Genomic DNA, 19635 nt, shown 5'->3' with positions numbered 1-19635 from the left:
ATTAATTAGCAAAATTTATGACATTTCTTCTGACTCAAGTTTTAGAAACACTATTTTAGCAAGTCCTATTAAAGCACTAAGTTGCCCTATTTTCACATCTCAAAGATTAATATCAATTTTCACACTGACCGATCAGCTAATCTTCTCTTTTGCAAGAGTACATCAAATGACAGAAACCCAAGTATCTACTGAAAGACTACACAAACTAGCAGCATCCTGCAATGGAGAAGGAGGAGGAAAAAAGGGGTTGGATCTATAGCTATTAGATTCTATAATCCGGAAGCAGCCTTCAATTTAAGCCATGACTGCAGGAACCCCCAGGAGAAGAATCAGTGTGATCCTTCTTCCTTTCTTGGTAGACATTGGAGAGAAGAGGTGTGCTGTTGGCTTAGTTTTAGTCTACTCCAGAAGAACCACATCTCAGATGTTAAACTGTTTCAGGTTGGGGTTGTTTTTTTTCCTTTTAAAATCCCTGGATAATTTTAAAGTTTCCCAGAATAGCAAATGGGTACTTTTAAATTTATCCGACCTATTTCTCAGTTTTCATTTCCATCACCAGCACTACCGCTGAAAAAAAAAAAAAAAAAAAAAAAAAAAAACCAAACACAACACAGTCCACAGTTTTTGTGCCCAATGGCACATTTTCTGTTACAGCAGAAAAAGGCTTCCTATCACATTTGAATTGAAACCCTCTATCTCCAAGAAGAGCACAAAAAATGCTTGGTGTTCCCTAGAATCCCATGGATCTATTCACAGGTAAACCACTTATTAACAGTGCATAAAGCCAAGGAAGAGAACACTATATTCATTCCTGTCTAAAAATTCGGGAACAGGAGAGAGAAAAACATTGGCAGTAGGACTGTAAGACAAAGTTGCAACACAAAAGATCAGTTATTCTGCCTCTGTTGAAGGAAGGAAGACTACAGGGAAGCCGTATGCCTCCAGTGTGCCTAATCTTATTTGACACTGGACGGGACCTTGTGGCTGGCTGCCTCTCTCCTGGCAGCTAGGAAAGGCTGTTAAGTGAGCAGCCAGCAGCTGCCTGTCCTCATATCAATAATCCTACTTGACCCACAGCACATTTTATAATTCTCACTGGCAGAAATGGAGGCAACAAAATTGCTCAGTTTCACGCCTGCTGTGCACAAGTGTGCTAGACATGCAGGCTGCTAGCCACACTATTAAATCCACCTGCATGAACAATTTGTGACTGAAAAATTACTTAAACATTACCACACACCTAACATAGAAAATTAAATTAGAAAACCACACTGAAATCTTAATATCATGGTCAACATTTACTCCTTCAAATGGAGTTTGACATTGACATCAGTGTGTACCCACTACTTCAATATCACCCACAGAAGAACCACTTCCTTTGTAATACCTAGATATGATTTCTCAATCTTATTTTCCTAACAATAAAAACCGTTTTTCATTTAATGCAGTGCTTACATTTAGTAGAGTGCAAGTAATTAGCTCTCTCCAGCACTAACACTGTCATTGCAGCTGACACCTTTCCTTATAATAGTATCATCACTTTCTCATTGAAATAGGAAGTCTCACAAATCTGGCAGCTCTAGATATCATATAAAAAAAAAATTCCCAGTGTAGCACCTATAAATCCATGAGGTGACTCAACCATTCTCCATCAGATGCCACAGGGCCATCGGCCTTTAGCCTACACTATCTAGGACAGCCTAATTTTCCTGCCTGCCTCTACCCAGACAGAAGATTTGCCTGATCTCGCTAAGCCTACACCCTCAGAAGAGCTTCTAGCAGAAAAGGACTTCTCCTTTTAAGGCTGCTTTAAAGGAACTCTGACCTTGCTTTAAAAGTCCCAGAGACTACCCTTCTCCATCAAAACCAATAGTAAAAACAGTGACACTGTTGACCACGCTGAGAATTAAGGAAAACAATGAACTACAAAAGTGATGCAGATTTTGCTGTAGATTAGAAGGAGGTCTGTTTTCAAGTGATGAACTCAAAAGAGTTCTCCAAAGTTACCCAGAATGCACAGATCTCTCCTGTGACACAATGTAGTTATTCTTGCAACTGAAGTTAGTGCAGAATGTACAAGTAAAATGGCACCTTTGCTGTGATGCACACAAAGTGAGCTCATGCTGCATTTAAGTAAAGCTTTCAATACACTACCAGTTCATTTGAATACTTATACTAACTACAGGAAATTAAAGGTTTAGTGGTTTATTGTATCATCTAAGAGTGTACTCTGGAAAGAGGAAATAGAAGAAAAACTTAAGATACTCACGCAGATTTTACAATAATATCTTTCCAACAGCTACTTCCTATGTTTAGTGAAAGACAGCCAGGAGAGATTTTTTTATTTTATTTTTAGAACACGCAAAACCAGGATTCTACTAAAAAGTAAAAGCCACACAACCAAATACTTGATCTTCTTCCCAGACCTCCACAGACTCTAAAAACTACTTCTGCCAGAAGAAATGACAAAATTATGCTCCTGCACAGAACTATACCACCCACCACAAGCAATGGAACAAATGAACAGAGAGTGTGCCAGACTGCTGATCTGGGAAGAGACTTCAGGACTTCCCTTCACGGTCTCATCTGAGGATAGGTGCTCATATCCCCACAAAGTCCTCAGACATTTCTTCAGGCCAGAAACAGCCTTATTAGATCAGTAAGTTTCTGCCTTTTTGTTCTTCTACTGCCACAAAAGTGAAGTAAGAAGTGTTAATGTTAATTACTACATTGGGATGTAAGAATGAGATTCAGATCTCCAACTCTCATGGAGATCATGTTCATCCACAGAAAAACCATAGTTTAGTGGTTTGGTTTTTTTTGGGGGGTTGAGTGTTTTTTCCTACAGGACAACTAAACCTACCATGCAACTGAGGATCTTCTCTTACTTTACATTAGAGTCGGGGGGGGGGGGGGGGAGCAGGCAGGGAGGAGAAAGAAGTGTTCTCCCGTTTGTTCACCAAACAGCAAGAACACAAAACATTTCTCCCCATAAAACCATGAAAGGAACAAAACTACTGCTATTAAATCTGAAGTTCATTGGTTAAAATGCTAGTAGCAGTCAGGGAAGCAAGGAACAGATAGTAGTTTAGCAGAAGATTGAAAAATACAGATCTTCAATTAAGATTTTGATGTGCGAGTCTTGTGTCTGAATAAAAAGCCTTAAATCACTCACAAGCAAGCCTTCTAGCCTAGCCTCCCAAAACACCACATTCAGATCGAGACCTCAGATGAGGGAAAGAGACCATGACTCTTCTTCCTTTGTTTCAAAGTAATTCTGAAACCTAAGCTTTACTCTTATAATCTTTTAACATTGTAACAAGATCATCAGAGGAAGAGGGAGAACATTAAAGAAATGAATAATCACATAATAAATAGGGATCCTAAAGTTTTAAAATCATTTATACAAAGAAGATTTAGGGGGAAAAATAAGAGTGTTTCTAGCAACAGAAAATACCCTTAGTTTCTCATGTTTTCTATTAGAAATGGTTTTAGCAAGACTAAATTCTCAACAGTAATGACTTATATAATACAGATTTGACCTGTTAACACAACGAAGAAAAAGCCTCTACCTTCCAACACCTAGTCCTGAATGTAAATCAGATGTCAGCACCTCCTTGTCCAAAAGCCCAACATCGGTATTTGCTAATGTTTACAAAGAGTTGAAATCCTTTGTTACGGACAGCACTGCATCAGCTGAAACTGTGTGTAAAATTACAAGAAAAAAAGCATGTTTTGCCTTTGTTTCCCGTTAGCCTAAAATAAGAAGCTGGTGCTAACAAGTTGCCAGAGAAAGGAGCACCTGCAGCTGCAGAATTTACAAGAGCTGAACTTTACAATCCAAGAAGCTCAAAGCTACTGAACTATGCCTATTTTTTGTGTCAGGAAAACATACAAAAGAATACATTCTGCACTTGCAAAATTAAAATGTTTAGCCTCTTTCTACAGACAGCATTTCTGTACCCTGACATGTCTACAAGTACCATGAGACAACATTTGGCCACATGACAACAAAATATTTACCATTCAGTTTCAGAATCAAATGGATGGGTTTTGCCCTTCTGTAAAATTTTTCAGTGAAATCACTTAAAAGCATACAGAAAAGAAAAAAAAAAAAAAAAAAAAAAAAAAAGATTCCTGCTCTCATCTCCTTTTTGCATCAAAACCAGGACTTCTGCTTAATAATGCAACAGCCCGTATTTCAAGTTCAAATCACTGTGAGATGTTTGAACACACCTGGGTTATAATCTTACAAAGGGACTAAGGTAACAGCTTAAATCGGAATAAACTGTATCCAAAGCTAACACAGATGCAAACAGTGAGAAAACAGTAATGCACGGAATTCTGACTCTATTAAAAGTAAGCAAAAGGTCAGTACCCGGCAGTAGGCTTTTTAGAGATGTGACCCAGAATGACTTCAGTGCAACCCGAGTTAACCTTCACTTAGTCCCAGTATAGCACAGTGTTTCAACGTAAACTGCATTGTAATTGCAAGGAACAGCACAAGTTATTCAGACATTTTGCTGGGGTTTTTCTTTCCCCCTCATTTAAGTTTTCCGAGCAACCTTGAACTGACAGCTGTAAAATGACAGGTCATCTGTTAAGGAAACCTCCATCAACAACAGAATATGACCCTTCATTTCCCTGTATTTCCCCAAAACTGATCTATCCTGGATGAAGAGAGGTAAGTTTAATTTCTAATATAAGTATAAATTCTATGCAAATTTAGATCTTTGTTCACATGACCAATAAAAATGTTTTACAGGTTTAAACAAGAGAAAGGTGACAAGCCTCTGGCATTGATTGCTAAAAAAAAAAAAAAAAAAAAAAACCAAACAGCAACAACTAAAAATCAGGCAATCAGCTGTTCAGTATAATAAAGGCAGCATCTTGTGTAAAGGTTTTTCTGTTTAACACTCTGCTGGTGCTGTTCCTCCTCTGTTCCAAACGCTGTCCATGTACGACCTTCCTATGTCAGCTAATGTAAGTAGTATTCTGATCTGCATACTCTTTCAAACCCTTAATATGTAGCTGGTCACAAATGCATTCATAAGCTCGATACCTTTACAACTAAAGGGAAGAGCCTAAACTCGTAACTTTTACCAAGTCCACTCAGCACCGCTCACAGCACCTCAAAATCCCACAAACACACTGAAAAAACAGTAAAGACATATTTTACAGTGCAAAAAGCTGCAAGGTTCTCAGAGACATGCTAATTCACTGCTTATCTAACACATGAAAGCATAAGCCACAGAACTTGAGAACATGAAATTACTCCTTACATAAAACATCTGGTTTTCCTTCAGAAGTATATTTCAGGAAAACTATCGGTGTCCCAGTATCCTCATAAACAACATAAGCATAGCAGCTGTTTACCTAACACAATATCACTTTCCAAGTGTCAGCTAATCATTATAATGACTTACAGAATATTTTTTCTTCTTAATAAAAGCCTTTTAAGCCACATTACAGTCTTAGAAGTTCCTAACATGTCTGCAACCAGCCGAGAGAGGTTGGTGCATCTCCCCTAGCTACATTGTCAGCCCAAATACAAAACATAATGTCTTTGGACAAACACTCAAGAAAATACATTTATTAAGGCAGACAGAACTCTACATAATAGCAAGGGAAGCAAAGCCCAATCCCGCCAACTTGGTCCCCGGATTTTGCATCCAAGGCTCTGCCTCACTTTTTCCCATCCATTCCGTTTACCTACTCTAGCATGGTACCACACAAAGAAGAGCTAGGCCTAGCGTTTGGATGCAATTTCTTTACTGACAGAGAAGAGGCTCCACAAAAGCTTTCTGCACCAACAGGAAAGAAACAGGCCTCATTTAAACAGGCAGACACATCTTGAAGCATTATACACCATTACAAGCATTTCAAAACAAAACAGGAGATGAAAACTTGCTTTTCTCCTAGAACTGAATGAAATTACTTGCTTTCAATCCTTCCCCAACAATCAAAAGTCCAACTAGAAAAACAAGGAAAAAAAAATCCACTAAGTTCCCACTGACATAAAGAAGAAATAGAAAATAAATTCATTTTAAAAAACACAATGTATTTCCCTGTTAAGGACATGATAAAAGCTTATATAAATATCAGCCATTTCTCTCACATTCCCTTAAGTATAAGCAAGAACCTCAAAAGTTTAAGATTCTATTAGACTTATAAGCGTCTTCTAATGAATGAATAACTGAGACTTCCTGTAAAACTTGGCCAAGCACTGTAAGGAACTGCTTAGTTTGAACTCACTTTTACTTTCATATCTCCTGTGTCTTTTTCATAAAAGCCCTACTGAGTTTTTAAGGCTAACTCCCAAAGTGTCACATGAACTCTTAACCTCCTCCTTTATCAATTTCAAACATGAAAACACTTCTCTAAATGAGATACTGCATAGCTTACAAGCTCTGAAAAACTGATATTTTATTCAAAAGAAAGGAAAACCAGCAGACCATTTCAAAATGGAACCACACTGAGACCACCATCAATTGTGCATATATCCAGACAGCTAGGTCAGCAGGCCAAAGTGTACGTTAAGTTCTAGATCTGCCTTCACACTTACTCTGCTTACTTAGAATGACAGAATTCCTCACCCCACCCCACTTCACTTCACTTCACGGGTGGTTTTTTTGTGCTGGTATTGAGGCAAGGCAGACTGCACTCATACACTAGTGATACTCTAGGCAAAGCTATCTCAGTAAGTCAGGTCACAAGAAAAGTTTTCCAGTTTAAACAGGCCCTTAAAGTCACTGAACTGAAATGCAAGTAGTGCAAAATGCTACCCCTAGCCCACTAGTGTTTTTTAAATCTTTCACCATCATCACCAGTTATTAGTAAATAGTAACTTTATCTTACACAGCTGTACCTTTCTTTATATTGTGGATGGGATACTCATTCTGAGATACTCCCTGATGTCAGAGAAAGCAAGGATGAAACAGTACCCTTCCAAAAAGGAAGTCTGGCTCAAAGGAAGTAAGAAACAGTTAAATTCTGTAAGCAAATCTGATTGCAGTGAAGTTAATACGTTGAGTGGGGACACAGACAGGTTAAATAGTGAGAAGGAAAAAAAAAAAAAAGGAATGAAGAAGATGGCAAACTTGCTTGGGCTGTTGACCTTTCAGAGGAAGTATTAAATAAAACCAATCTGTTTAATTCTCAGACAAGAACTTTCAACAATAACATTCCTTGGGTGTGCAAACAAGAAAAATCCTGGCCAGCCAAGCTTAAGAAGATTAGCATACAGTCTTTAAGGGCCCATTAGGTCCTTTCAACCTGCAAAGCCTCCCCCACAATTTAAAACTGAGTTGCCTCAAACTCAGCACCACCCTTGACAGACAACACATCTTTTCCTTGAAGCCAAGCTTGGCAGCGCTAGGAGATTCCACTGATCCACTAGCAAGGCTTCAGCACCAACCAAAACAGCTGATGGGGCCATATAGTTCACCACAAGAATGCAATAACACGTGCCACCGGGTATCCGGCTAGCACCCAGCTCTGAGAAGCAGAAGAGTGCAGACCACAAGATAGGAAGGACAGTAGCACACACACAGGTGGTACCTAGAAGTCCAGTGGAACACCATATACATAGGCATTTTCTGAAAATCCATTACAACTTCAGCTTCAAATAGCAGCAACAATGGAAATACCAGAAAATTCGGTATGCAGGGTATCCATAAGCACCAAAACTAGCATTAATATCCTCCCCACTACTGCTAACAACTGAACAAAGTGGATACAGAGTGTTGTTTATGAGGACAAGTTCAGCAAGGAAGATTTTTCCAGATGCATCTTACACCAACTGGAATTCACAATTGTTCTTTTGCAGGATTAGAAGAATCCAGAAATCAAACAACCACACCCACAGGATCTTTAGCTGGAAGAAACGAAAGGCAGACTCCACATGATTTGAAGAAGTATGACAAATCACAAAACCATCTATATTCTTGGAAACCAACGTAACCAGTGGGGGAAAAAAAAAAAGTATGGAATAGTTATGACACACCACAAACATCAGAAAAGGCTATAGTATATACAAGAATTGTGTTTTCATAATGAAAGAACTTGCCATCAGAAATTCTATATAAACTAGTTGTTTCCACCATCCTGAGTGTAGTTCTTGCTTCTACCTGATGTTTCAATTCCACCATTCAAAGAACTGGCAGCTCTTTTTCACAAAACTACTACTCTGTCAAGTTTTTCCATAAGCTGAATTCTGAAACATGTATTCTCTAAAGCTCTTTAAGTAAAATATCTCATCCTGAGAGAGGAAAAAAATACATTTGATGACAACTCATAATGTAGCCACTTCTGAGAAACACAAAAATTAGCTGAAAAGAGGTATGAACTTAAACGATGTAAAAGCAGGTAAACAGAATCACTTTTGATCAGCCAAAAAGGCTAAATATCTTAAAGTCTTAATCATTTTAACAATATTTGCGAAGTGATATTTTAATGGTTCTTGAGATAAATAGTACAATGGCATTCGTTGAGACATCCGATTTTATATTTTTTTTCCTAGTAAGGCAGCTCATTTGCTCAATACTATCTGGCAAATACCGGATGAATATGTGAAAAGTTCTCTGAACAGTCTAAGAAAATCCACGTGTTTCCCTCTTACTTGCACATTGCTTTCAGCAGCTCTCATCCCACCTTTTTTTTTTTTAAAAAAAAAAAAAAACAAAACAAACCAAAACCTTCCAGCTCTCTCTCCTCCCTTCCTTCACACGACCTGTTTCCTCCTTAGTAGGATTTTTACTACCCTCCTGCCCCCACACAGGCCTCACTGCTGCCTGCACCTGTGTGCCTCTGCAGAGGGGCCCTGGGTCTCAGCTCAGCAACACTGCAACGTTTCCACATCACTCACCTTTGCATAGCTGGTTTTCAGTTCACCCAGAGCAGGCTGTGCTCACCACCCTTCATTAATGAAGAGCAAAAATATTGCTACGCAAACATGTGATACAGCTGCTAGCCTGCAGAAAGTGTATCTTTGGCCTCCCTCACAGGACAGCACACCACTCTAGCAGGATAGCAGCAGTTAGCAGTCACCGTTATTGTTCTTACTCGCACAGAGCAACGCAGACAAGCGGCCAAAAGCAGCAGAGAGGGACTGCTCCGGTCACTAGGAAACCTCGTTTCCAGTCTCCCAGGCAAGCACTCACCCACTAGTTCCCCCTCCAAGCGCTTCCCTGCCGGAAGACCCGCACTCGAGGCACGCCAGCTCCCGCTCTGCGACCCGGCCGCGGGGACATCGCACCCACCCGGAGACCGGCGAGCCCCCGACCACGGCCCTGCCCCGCCACCCAGCCCGCGGCCGGTCGGTGCCGGTACTCCCGCACGCACGCCGCGGCGGCCAGAGGGGCTGGCGCACGGCCGGGGCGCGCCGCAGCCCGCCGCGCTCTGCCCGAGGTGAGCGCCGGCACGGCACGCTCTCGCTCCCCGCCGCCGGGCGCAGCCCGGCGGGGCCGACGGCCCGCGACCATCCCCGTCCCACCCGGCTCCCTGCCATCCCTCAGCGCCCACACCGGCAGCCGCCGCCGCCGAGCACAGACCCCGCGGCCCCATCCCGCCGCTCACCCAGAAGGGCTCGTAGGCGTCCGCGCTGCAGAAGCTCTCGATCCCCATGGGGCGCGGCGAGGCGACCGCGGGCTCCCACGGCAGCGCTACGCTTCCACCTCCGCACCTCTCCGTGCCCGGGCGGCGGCGGGCGGAGACGGGTCGGCAGCGCCAGCACGGCGCCCTGATTGGCTCCGCGGTCACGGGGATGCCGAGCCCCGGCGTCGTCGCCGCCGCCCGCGCTGCGCAGCTCCGCCTCGGCGGGGGCGGGGGCAGGAGGCGCTGCGCGCCCCAGCGCGCCCCGGCGGCGTCCCGCGGGGCGCCCGTCGCCTCCGCACAGGCGGCGGCCCGCGGCGAAGGACGGGCCCGGGAGGCTGCGAGCTGGACCAGAGCCCAACACGTGTTTTTTTGTTCGACGCAGAAATCCCCCGCGCCCCCGTCAGGGTAACCGGGGCGGAAGCATCGCCCCCCTCCCCGGCGCACCTCCGCCTCGCCTCCCTCCCCGTGTCGGCAGCACGCGATACTGCCCGCCCCTGGCAGCAACCTCCCAGCCGCACCGCCGGCAACGGACGCACCTGCCCGCCGGGATAGACCAGAGCCACCGGCGGGCATCGCGGCATCCCCCTCCCCGTGACACGGCTCCGGCCCCAGGGCACAGGGACCCCCGCGCAGCCCCCGTGCCCTGCTGGCACCCGGGGGACAGAGCCAGGGCACTGTCCTTGGGGGAGGCCACAGTGAAAGCCTAAGGTCACCTTCAAATATTTCACTTTTCAACATGAACCAGTTAAACCAGTTTCAAAGCACTGTACTATTTCGGATTGACTAGCGTGAACCGAAACTGAACCAAAATAACTTCATCCAAAATAGGTACTAGTTGAAATAACTGCACACAGCCCCTGTGGTGGCATTCGGCTGTGTCTCACTGCACTCTTCACGTCCTATGTGAAACGCATCGGTTTAACCCGCAGACAGCATCCATGCTCAGCTGACTATCACACCTACTAGAATAGGCCAGCTGGAGTATGGATGGTGCATATGTAGGAATGGCATCATATGCTGCAGGAAAGAGCAAAGTGGCTACATACTACCCTACAGTAACATCTGACAGCTTTAATCACAAAAGCTATATAGAGAACCTCAATTTTAAAATGTTCTTTTGCATCCAGAGCAATTACAGTAACCAACAAAGTTGTTAGAAGAGACACAGGTCTCATTTGTCAATGTATAACCAAAAAGCAAGCGTCACACATACAAAAAAGGTATCACCAATTGGTCCTTACTCACCCGCACACTCCACTGCAGTCTCAGAGCTGTGCCGGTGGACAGCTGTGGCCTGACCATCCATCTGAGTGTTGCATTTCTGGTCTATCCCCCCAGCTTTCTCTCTCCCAGGGTGTCAGGTCGAGGAGTGGCAGCAGCAGAGTTCAGCCCACGGCAAGGTCACATATGCCTTAATGAACTGAGCAGAATCATCACAGAAACACCAAAGCAAACAAATCGGATGTTGGAAGCTATACGAGTTTGTGTCAGTTTAACCCATACCTTATTTCATACCATATTAAAATCTTTATAGTAAACATTGAAGTCAAATCATTCTTATTTTTATTAAGAATATTTCTGTCCTGTTTTGTGCACTCTCTACATTCATCTTAAAATCATATTAAAGACCTCAGTGGGATTTTTGATGCCTTGATGTTCAGTAAAAGTCCTTTTGAAAAAGCTACCTCACACTCCAACATCTGTTATCCTACTGCCCCTTGGCTGCAAGGAATACTTTTTTTCTCCTGGCTGCTCTGCAGTGCATATAAATGTCAATAGCTCTGAGAATTAATACAAACTACCCAGTCACTAAGTTGGAAGAACTTTTCTTTTTTTTAATAGCATTATTAATAGCATAGTAAACCGGAAAAAAATGCTAAACAGATAATACAGCCTCTAAGAACTTACACTTTTACGCATTTTTTATGTGTAATAATAGAATATAAATGTATAGTTGAAAATTATTTAGGATATGGAGATCATATCACAGGGATTGCTCCAAACAAGAAGACAGTAAGCAAGCATGAAGTGAGGAAGGTCAAGGAAAACAAATTTTTACCCACTCATTTTTTTCTCAAGATGTTATTGTATGCTAGAAGACTAACAGAATTTAAGTTACACTTTCAGGATTCAAACTTTCCAAGTACTTCAATATAATTTTTTTTCAGCCTCAAACTATCCCCGTACCAATGCTCATGTACCAGGTTAATAATGTTTCTCATCTGATAAAGATACTTGGATCTGCATCTCAAATTAGTTCCCTTCCAACTAGTTCCTTCTCCTTCCCTTAGAAACGCTAAACAATAGCAACACAGATTTTAAACAAAGTACAGTCAAAATGCAGAGTAAATAATTAAATGTCAGGGGAAGCATAAGAGTTCAAAGCAACATGTAACAGACTCAAAATATTTGTTGTGGAGGAGAAAAAACAGAACTGACGCGCAAACCTGCAGAAGCAAGGTTCCAGAATACCAGTCACTGAACATGGATTTCACAAACCATTGTTATAAAAGCATCTTTTAAAACACAGATTAATATATAAAATAGAAACTGCAATCTTATTTAAAAAGGGGAACTAGAAGCTCCCCTCTCACAAACCCCCCAATTCTACTTTGGATTCTGAACTTTGCTTTGTAGGATACAAGTTAAAGCTGGATAGGAAATATAGGGTGGAAAATAACAACAATTTATCAACTAGAAATTAGGTGTAATAGAACATTCGCCCATAACAACATCGAGAAATTTAGAACGATGCAGAGAAAAATGTTTAGGTTGTAAAAATGCCGTGCACGTTAAAGGTAAGTGGCTGTTCATCACTGGATTTTCATCAGGGATCTAGGCAGCAGGCTTAGCATATACAGAGGCACTTACTGCTGCTGACTCACTGAAGGTTACTGCTGTGTTAAAGGAACAGATTAACTTCACCATTACTTCTGAAGACTTCTCGTCTCCTGAATTTTGTTTATTGCTCCCTGCCAGAGATTCTCTGGAAGCTCAGAATTGAAATATTTGCTTTCAGAGGAAATGTTTAAAAAAAAAAAAAAAAAAAAACCAACACCAAAAAAACCAAACCCACACAAAAAAAACCCACCCCACCCCACATTTCAAGGCCATAAGTGATTTACTGCTTAAGAAGACTCACATTTTCCTTCAAGCCCAAGCAGGCTGCTCCATCTAGATCATGACAAATCCAGTTTGTTCATCCATAGTGACTGCATTTCCTTTGGGAAAAAATTAATACATTCATGAAATAAACACTGTCGACTCATCCCAGCAACACGAAGCACATACACATGCCTCCACACACACCAGGGATCCTCACAGACTTGCAAAACACCCCGTATACGGTTACATTTTGGCAAGACTTTTTGATTAAAAGCTAATTTCTGGCAAGTCCCTTTGATTAAAAGTTCATCTTTCAGTGGCTCAGTACAAAACTCCTCCACTACACATCAGGGAGAAACTCTCACTCATTCTCCATGTTTCGTTTTTTCACTTCCCACCCACTCGCCCTCCAAATAAGGCACATTGACAAAATTACAGAGGAAAAGAAGAAAAAAAAAAAAAAAAAAAAAAAAAGTACAGCCACCCTGGAACGCCGCTCGTTCCCCCCCGCCCCAGCTGACAGGACTGAACGTCGGGCACAGGCAGGATCCCGAGCGGTAACTCCATGTACACCGGGCAGGCACTGCCAATTATTTTACCCCGGCTCGACCTTGCCTACCAGCAGAGGACTCGCCCCGGGGCTGAGCTGTCGGTCCCTGCGCGGGGGGAACCCGCCCGCAGCCTCAGCCACCTCAGGGAGCGCGCGACCCCGCCCGCGAACCGCAGGCAGTGCGCCGTCCCCAGCTCAAACTGCACGCGCCGCCCGCCGGAGCTGTGCCATTGGCTGGAGCTCGCCGAGAGGCGGGGCCGACAGGGGCCCGCCCCCGCGCTTGCGCCTGCGCAGTGGCCGCCTGCCGCCGCCGGGCTGTCCATCCGGGTCCTCGGCGCGGCCGTTAGGTGATGGCGACGGTGGCGGAGCTGAAAGCAGGTCGGATTGGGGGAGGGGGGGAGCCCCGGGGGGCGGCGGAGGCGCCTTGGACACCGGCAGGGCGGGCAGCTCGCTTTTTCCCGTGCACCCGGCCGCTGGTCGGGGTTCCTAGTGGCCCCGGGCGCTAATGGCAGCCGCCGGCTCCTCACACCGCCCGTCGGGGAGCCGCAGGAGAAGCGTCCCCAAACCTCCACACAAGCACTCCGCCCCTATCGTTTATCTTGGTCTGGTTTTCACGTGTTAAAAACATCTTGGTCCAGTAACATCCCACCTCTGAAATATCTAGAACGTACATTTAGTGCTAAAAATATATAATTGTGACTTCTTTGGAGGCTGAACGTTTATCTGTAACGTTCCTAGTGATGTTACCGACTGGTATATGCACAGGTGCGGGTGTCTTTATTTCACTGTGAATACGTCGAAACTATGTTTATCTTATGGGTGATAAATGCTGCTTGAATACATTTGACTTTATATTAACAGATCCTTTTATGGTAATAGTTTTAAGGGACACATTGGAAAAAAGAGGTGCTCTTGGACAAATAAAAGCAAGGATCAGAGCTGAAGTTTTTAACGCACTGGATGACCAAAGTGAACCACGGCCACCACTGTCGCATGAAAATCTCTTAATCAATGAACTAATTCGTGAATACCTGGAATATAACAAATACAAATACGCAGCATCTGTTTTAACTGCAGGTATTGGGGCTGTATTTTTGTTGTCATCTCTGTATTAATAGATATTTATAGTTTGGTTGAGTAATTCCACTGATACTATGAAATTAAAAAGTGGGACAAAGCTGCACAATCTTGTCTTCCCCTGGAAATAAGTAAGATACGAATGCTCTCTCCACAGCTTTACTTGCAGCATTAAGCCACATCGTACCATAAGTTTTCCAGAAAACTTACCCTTTGCTCCTTATCCTTGAGGTAAATGCTCTGACAGAGCAGTTGTTGCAAGAACAAGAAAACGTGATAACAGCCTGCAAAATCAAAATACCTTTCTTGAAATGTCTGCTTTTGTTTTGGAAAATGGCTAACAGTATTTTAAAGCATACGTCACATTTTTGTACTCACTGGCATTTGGGTAAAATAAAAAAATAAAAATCCTACAAATGAACAAAACTTTGAGGAATAATTTAAAGTACACAAAGTAGTGATAGTCTGAATTATGGCAATTCTGGCAATTCAAGCATGTAGACTGTATCAGAAATGTGGTTAGATGTCCTCAGCTTAAATAACAAGAAAGAATATGAAGAAGGTCTGTATTTTTTAACAACTTCAGTTAAGTACTATTGTTACTGGCTGTGCTAAAATACCAATATTTGAGAGCTGTTTAGACTACAACATCTAAATAGTAGCTGTAATTTATATGGTACAGCACTTACTTATTTTTGCAGCTATTGCTAACTTGTATTTGAAGTTCTGTAGTTGTGCTTAGATACAGTAATTACATTTTGCTATTTAATAATTTTATATATTTCACTATTAAAATTACAGGCACAAAGGTTCATCTTGACAAGAGGGAATGGAGACAGTCTGTACAATAGTTAACGTATGGAATCTGTTTGATAACAGTACTTCTTTAGAGAAAGAGTTGTTTGCCTGACTAATTTATCTTTATATTGTAAGACTTCTTTAATACTTTTCTTAGATTCCTTTAGAGTGAAGATAAAAATTGTAATATGCTATTGTAAATTATAAGAGTACGAAGCACTAATGTTTGAGTGAGTTCCCTGGAATTACAATATACTGTTAGATATTAATAGTCAATGCGTGTGCTCTCATTCTCTTTTGAAGTCTCCTGAGTAGTCTTTAAAAGTTAATTGGTGATGTTTTTCTTACCAATCTTAAGAATTTTGAGGAAATCTCTTTTCCAGAATCTGGCCAGCCTGAAGTGCCGTTGGATAGAGAGTTTCTTGCCAAAGAGCTGAACATAGTCGAAGACACGAATGGAAAATCAGTGTAAGGATTGATTTTGGAATGCACAGTATATTCTGTTCTGCGTATATTTTTCTCTTTAGTGTTACTATAAATTGCGTATAAATGTTCTCACCAATTGAAATGTGACTAGATCACATGGCTGCTCTGACATGCTGGATTCAGGCTCATAATGTGAAACATATAGGGCCATTTTCAAACATACTCAAAACTCACATTTCATTCTGCCAGCTCTATAGCATTCTCCAGATAGTATACTTGGACACCAAAACACAAGTCTCTTATCAGTACAGTCTTCCATACAGTCAGAAGTAGAAGACAGATACACTTTGTATATCAGTGAATTGCTTTGTAGAGCAATAAAAAGATTATTGTACTCTGAAATTAGATATAAATTCACAGTGTTCCGATACGACCGCATTAATGAGCTAGGACACTAAAGCAGGTTTAAACACATTCACTCTTCTCTGTACTTTGTGCTGTCAGAATCTGTCAGGTGCTTAGGAAGAGTCAAGTTTGGGATGTGCAGCCCGCCAAAATCTGATCCTTTGTACTGTAGGAGTGAGAATGTGGATCTGTGTTCTTGTGCTAAGAAGCATGCTCCGGTTCTTCACCTGCAGGGGATCTGGAGCTTATCCGAGTGTCTCAGTGTGAGGTGTTTAGGAGAGTGTTGGTGTTTAGGGTGGGCTTAGGTCTATGCTTCTTTATATAATGCCACGTGGCATAATGTATTTAAATAATTAAAGACATCTGTATGTATTCTAGAAGTAAACATTAAGTTCTCAGAAGTTCTGAGGGTGGGTTTTAATGCTCAGTATTTCATAGACTGCTTTTGTCATTTCTCTCTTAAGCAGACCTCTCTTGTACGGAATTCTCTCTCATTTCTTACGTGGTGGTAAAGAAGAAAGTACCCAGAATACACTTCCAAAAGTGTCTTTGCTGAATTACTCAACGCAGAACCTTGGCAAAACAACTACTGAGAGAAATCAAAAAGGTGGGGGTGTTGGTCGTTTTTGCAGAAGTTTTATTTGTGACAAGATTTTCTATGTGATGCATATGTTTGTAACAGTATAAACGTGCAGATGGACACAGCGTACTTCCTTCACTGTGCAAGGAATGCTTTAAGCTGACGCCTCTTTAGTAAGAAAAATTCTTCAGCAGAATGATGTTTATACCTCAAAAATACCATTAAGCTGTGTGACCTGACCATACCCTGTGCTCACTTATTCATTTAAGAAAGGTCCTACTATATCCAACTCAAGAAAGACCCACCTGTGATTTCTAAAACAACCCATATACATGCCTTTGTTTAAACAAGTGACCAACTTACACCAACTCTTAGGCCTACGTCTCTGTTCTGGTATGCTAATGAGGCAGCATATACAGCATACAAATCTGATTGTCTTTAGAAGCGCTTGACTGGCCTTCAGATGTGTCAGTAGTAGAACTTTCTTACTTGGGAATGTATTTTATTTATAAAGCTGACATTTTTAAATATTGCAGACAGCCAAATTTATATAATTTCTCAACAGTGGAGGGTACTGTGAAGCTCCTGTTACCTTGTGGTACCTGTAGCTACTTGTTAGTTACTAGAAAGAAGGGGAAAAAAACATAATTGTTTAGCTTTATTCTGTTAAGACTGTTAAAACCAGAAAACTCATTTAAATTGGACAGCTGTGTTATTCTAATTTGTAGATGGTAGAATATCTGTCATGCCATTTATCCTTTTGGAAACAGAGATTTACTGCTATGCAGTTGCTGGTAAAGACCGGAAAATATTAATATCCCTGTTCTCGGTATCAGAAAGGTCATCCACCAAATCACTTTACCATTTCCTTAAAAGTTAAACTGGCCAAGTTGTACTCCCTTACACTATTACAAGTCTGGAATGGGTCAGCTAGGGACAGTCTTATTACATTGGCAATTTAATATAAGAATTTAACCCAAATTCTCAGTAAAATATATTAACTAGTGGGCGTATCTCTACCTAATTTCCACAGAAAGTTCTTAACTCTTTAGCTGTCAATTCTGTATATGGGCATAAGCCTTGTCCGAGGACATAACTCATATCCCATTGACTGCAGAAACTTAAGCTCCAAGTTCATTGCTCTGTAGTAGAACACTTACATCTTATTTTCCCTTTCTGGTCTGCTTTTTGACTGGTTACAATTAATACCACCTAAGCTACAGAATGAAAGGGATCATTGGTCCATTTTTTTCCTTCAAAGAGTCAGCTTGGTGTATTCACTTTCTACTGTGAGAATTTAGTACTATCAACCATTTCTTTTGTATCCAAAAATTTGAAAATTATGAGGCCTGTGATATTATTGACATCTAAAAAGTGTGAGAGAAGTACTAACCACCTTAACAGTTAATTCATTCAGCCAATGGTGTTTCCATTCTGCCAGAAGAGGGGGCTGAAGAAATAAAATTTCAATACCAAAACTGCTATAAATTGTCTTTGTTAGAAAATAATTATTCCTATCAGAAATTTCTCCATTTTTAAAACAAACTCAGTATATGGATGAATTGTTTTTTAAGTATAACTTTGTAAGTCAGTTCTGAAATTGACTGTGGCAGGGTCACCTTGACCTGTTGACTCCAGTATAATTTCACGTGGGGATTTAATTGTTTAGAGTTAGTTACAAAACTCAGGATTAATCATAAGACATGACTGCACATTGCTTTTTGAAATAAACAATAATATAATGGCTTTAAGGCTTTTAACTTTTAAGTAACTATAGTCTGAAATTATTTTTTGTGTGTGTTTGTGGAATATGTCAGTGGAGACCTAACGGCAGTGGGTTTAAAATGCTAATTATCTAGCTATTTTAATTAGGCTGCATATTAAAGTAATCAAGTCCATTCATAAACTCAACCATCCAAAACTCATATTTAACATCTAACTGGCTTTTCATGTTAGAAATTATCTTGCTTATTTAGTTGAATGAATATTCCAATAAACTGGTATACAGACTGGGAATCCTGATACAACAGGTGGAATCTGGTGCTTCTGTTAATTCATTCACTAGAACTGACTTGAAGTTGTCTGAAATATAATCTTTCGTAATGCAAAGCTCTTACCTCATACTGTTGCATGGAAAAACATATTTGTAAAACTGCCCGAGTTTCCTATGATGATATTCTGTATCAAAGTTGATAGTAGTAGAAATATAACACTTATACCTTTGGATCTCCAGATGTGTGAGAATATTTACAATTGTGCTTCATTTTCAGATAGAATTCCAGAACCAGGAAGGATGGCTGGCACGAGCTTCGGAGAGCCCCTTGTTTTACAAAGTATAAACAGATGATATCTGTTATATGCTAATTTCTCATGTAAAGTTATGTGAGAGTTAATTTAGGAAATTCTTCTTTGTATAAATTTCCTCAATATGTCCAGTGGGACCATTTCAGCTTGTTAGATCTGCCCATGAGACAGGATGGCAGGGTCATACTTACTGTCAAAGAAAAAAATGTTAGCAAAGGCTCTCTTCCTCTAGTGCTGATAGAAGGAAAACTGTATATGAAGTCAGATTAGCGAAGCCTGTGGCTAGAATTGGGCCTAAAAATACCGGGTTTACTTTATAAAAATTTATCAGATAACTTATAACTTCTGCACTTTCCTCAGTATGTTACATCTTTGTGTGTCTTTCCTGTGTTTTTGTAATAAAATTTTTCAGCTTTATTCTTTGTGGTATTTTGAAATTATTCGAACTAAGCATTTTTATCATTCTTCCTCAAGAAGAACCTGCTACTTTCGGATAAGTATGGGAAAATAAATTTTAATAGAAAATTAAAGTGCTTTAGAGGAACAGTTGTTTTTAATTCTCCGGAAATCAGGACTATATTTATCTTCCTGCCAACAAACAAATGAGGGTAAGTCTTTTCCATCTGGAGTTGCTAAAAATTGTAGGGTGTAACACAGAGTATATGAGAGGGGAGGAACTTCTGTTTTTTTCCCAAACGACATGAAACTCAAAGTCAGGCAAAGCTAAAAATAAAGTTGGGAATAGATTACTGATTCCCAGAACTTTTTTTTAGCCAAGGTATTTACGTGTTTTGAA

The 19635-nt window shown here is 41.2% G+C and overlaps 2 protein-coding genes across 5 annotated transcripts in view; one reads left to right on the top strand and one right to left on the bottom strand.

The window, feature by feature from the left end:
• ABCC1 (ATP binding cassette subfamily C member 1 (ABCC1 blood group)) overlaps positions 1-9683 on the bottom strand; it is a 56789-nt gene extending 47106 nt beyond the window's left edge. For both annotated transcript variants that reach the window (XM_082490447.1, XM_082490448.1), the window contains exon 1: positions 9577-9683. In XM_082490447.1, coding sequence (XP_082346573.1) covers positions 9577-9624 — 48 coding nt within the window. In that variant the 5' untranslated portion in view covers positions 9625-9683. The remainder of the gene's footprint in view (positions 1-9576) is intronic.
• Positions 9684-13580: 3897 nt separating this feature from the next.
• CEP20 (centrosomal protein 20) lies at positions 13581-19250 on the top strand. 3 transcript variants are annotated; one of them, XM_082490406.1, is made up of 5 exons: positions 13581-13627; positions 14129-14326; positions 15508-15592; positions 16420-16562; positions 18806-19250. In XM_082490406.1, exons 1-5 carry the CDS (start codon positions 13600-13602, stop codon positions 18880-18882), a joined length of 531 nt encoding a protein of 176 aa, XP_082346532.1. In that variant the 5' UTR covers positions 13581-13599; the 3' UTR covers positions 18883-19250. The 3 variants fall into 3 exon arrangements, with proteins under 3 accessions (XP_082346532.1, XP_082346531.1, XP_082346530.1); XM_082490405.1 differs by having other exon boundaries at positions 13604-14326; positions 16423-16562; XM_082490404.1 differs by having other exon boundaries at positions 13604-14326.
• Positions 19251-19635: the final 385 nt, after the last annotated feature.

This window comes from Vanellus vanellus (genome assembly GCF_965231255.1).
Source record: "Vanellus vanellus genome assembly, chromosome: 14".
Classification (NCBI taxonomy): Eukaryota; Metazoa; Chordata; class Aves; order Charadriiformes; family Charadriidae; genus Vanellus; species Vanellus vanellus.
This window is presented reverse-complemented; position numbering and strand designations above follow the sequence as displayed.

What these genes read in the sequence shown, in the direction of transcription:
- CEP20 (XM_082490404.1), top strand. Translation starts at nt 14,065, where the DNA reads ATGGGTGATAAATGCTGCTTGAATACATTTGACTTTATATTAACAGAT. An exon ending in AGCATCTGTTTTAACTGCAG is followed by an intron (nt 14,327 to 15,507) that starts GTATTGGGGCTG and finishes TCTCTTTTCCAG; the next exon opens with AATCTGGCCAGCCTGAAGTG. An exon ending in TACTGAGAGAAATCAAAAAG is followed by an intron (nt 16,563 to 18,805) that starts GTGGGGGTGTTG and finishes CTTCATTTTCAG; the next exon opens with ATAGAATTCCAGAACCAGGA.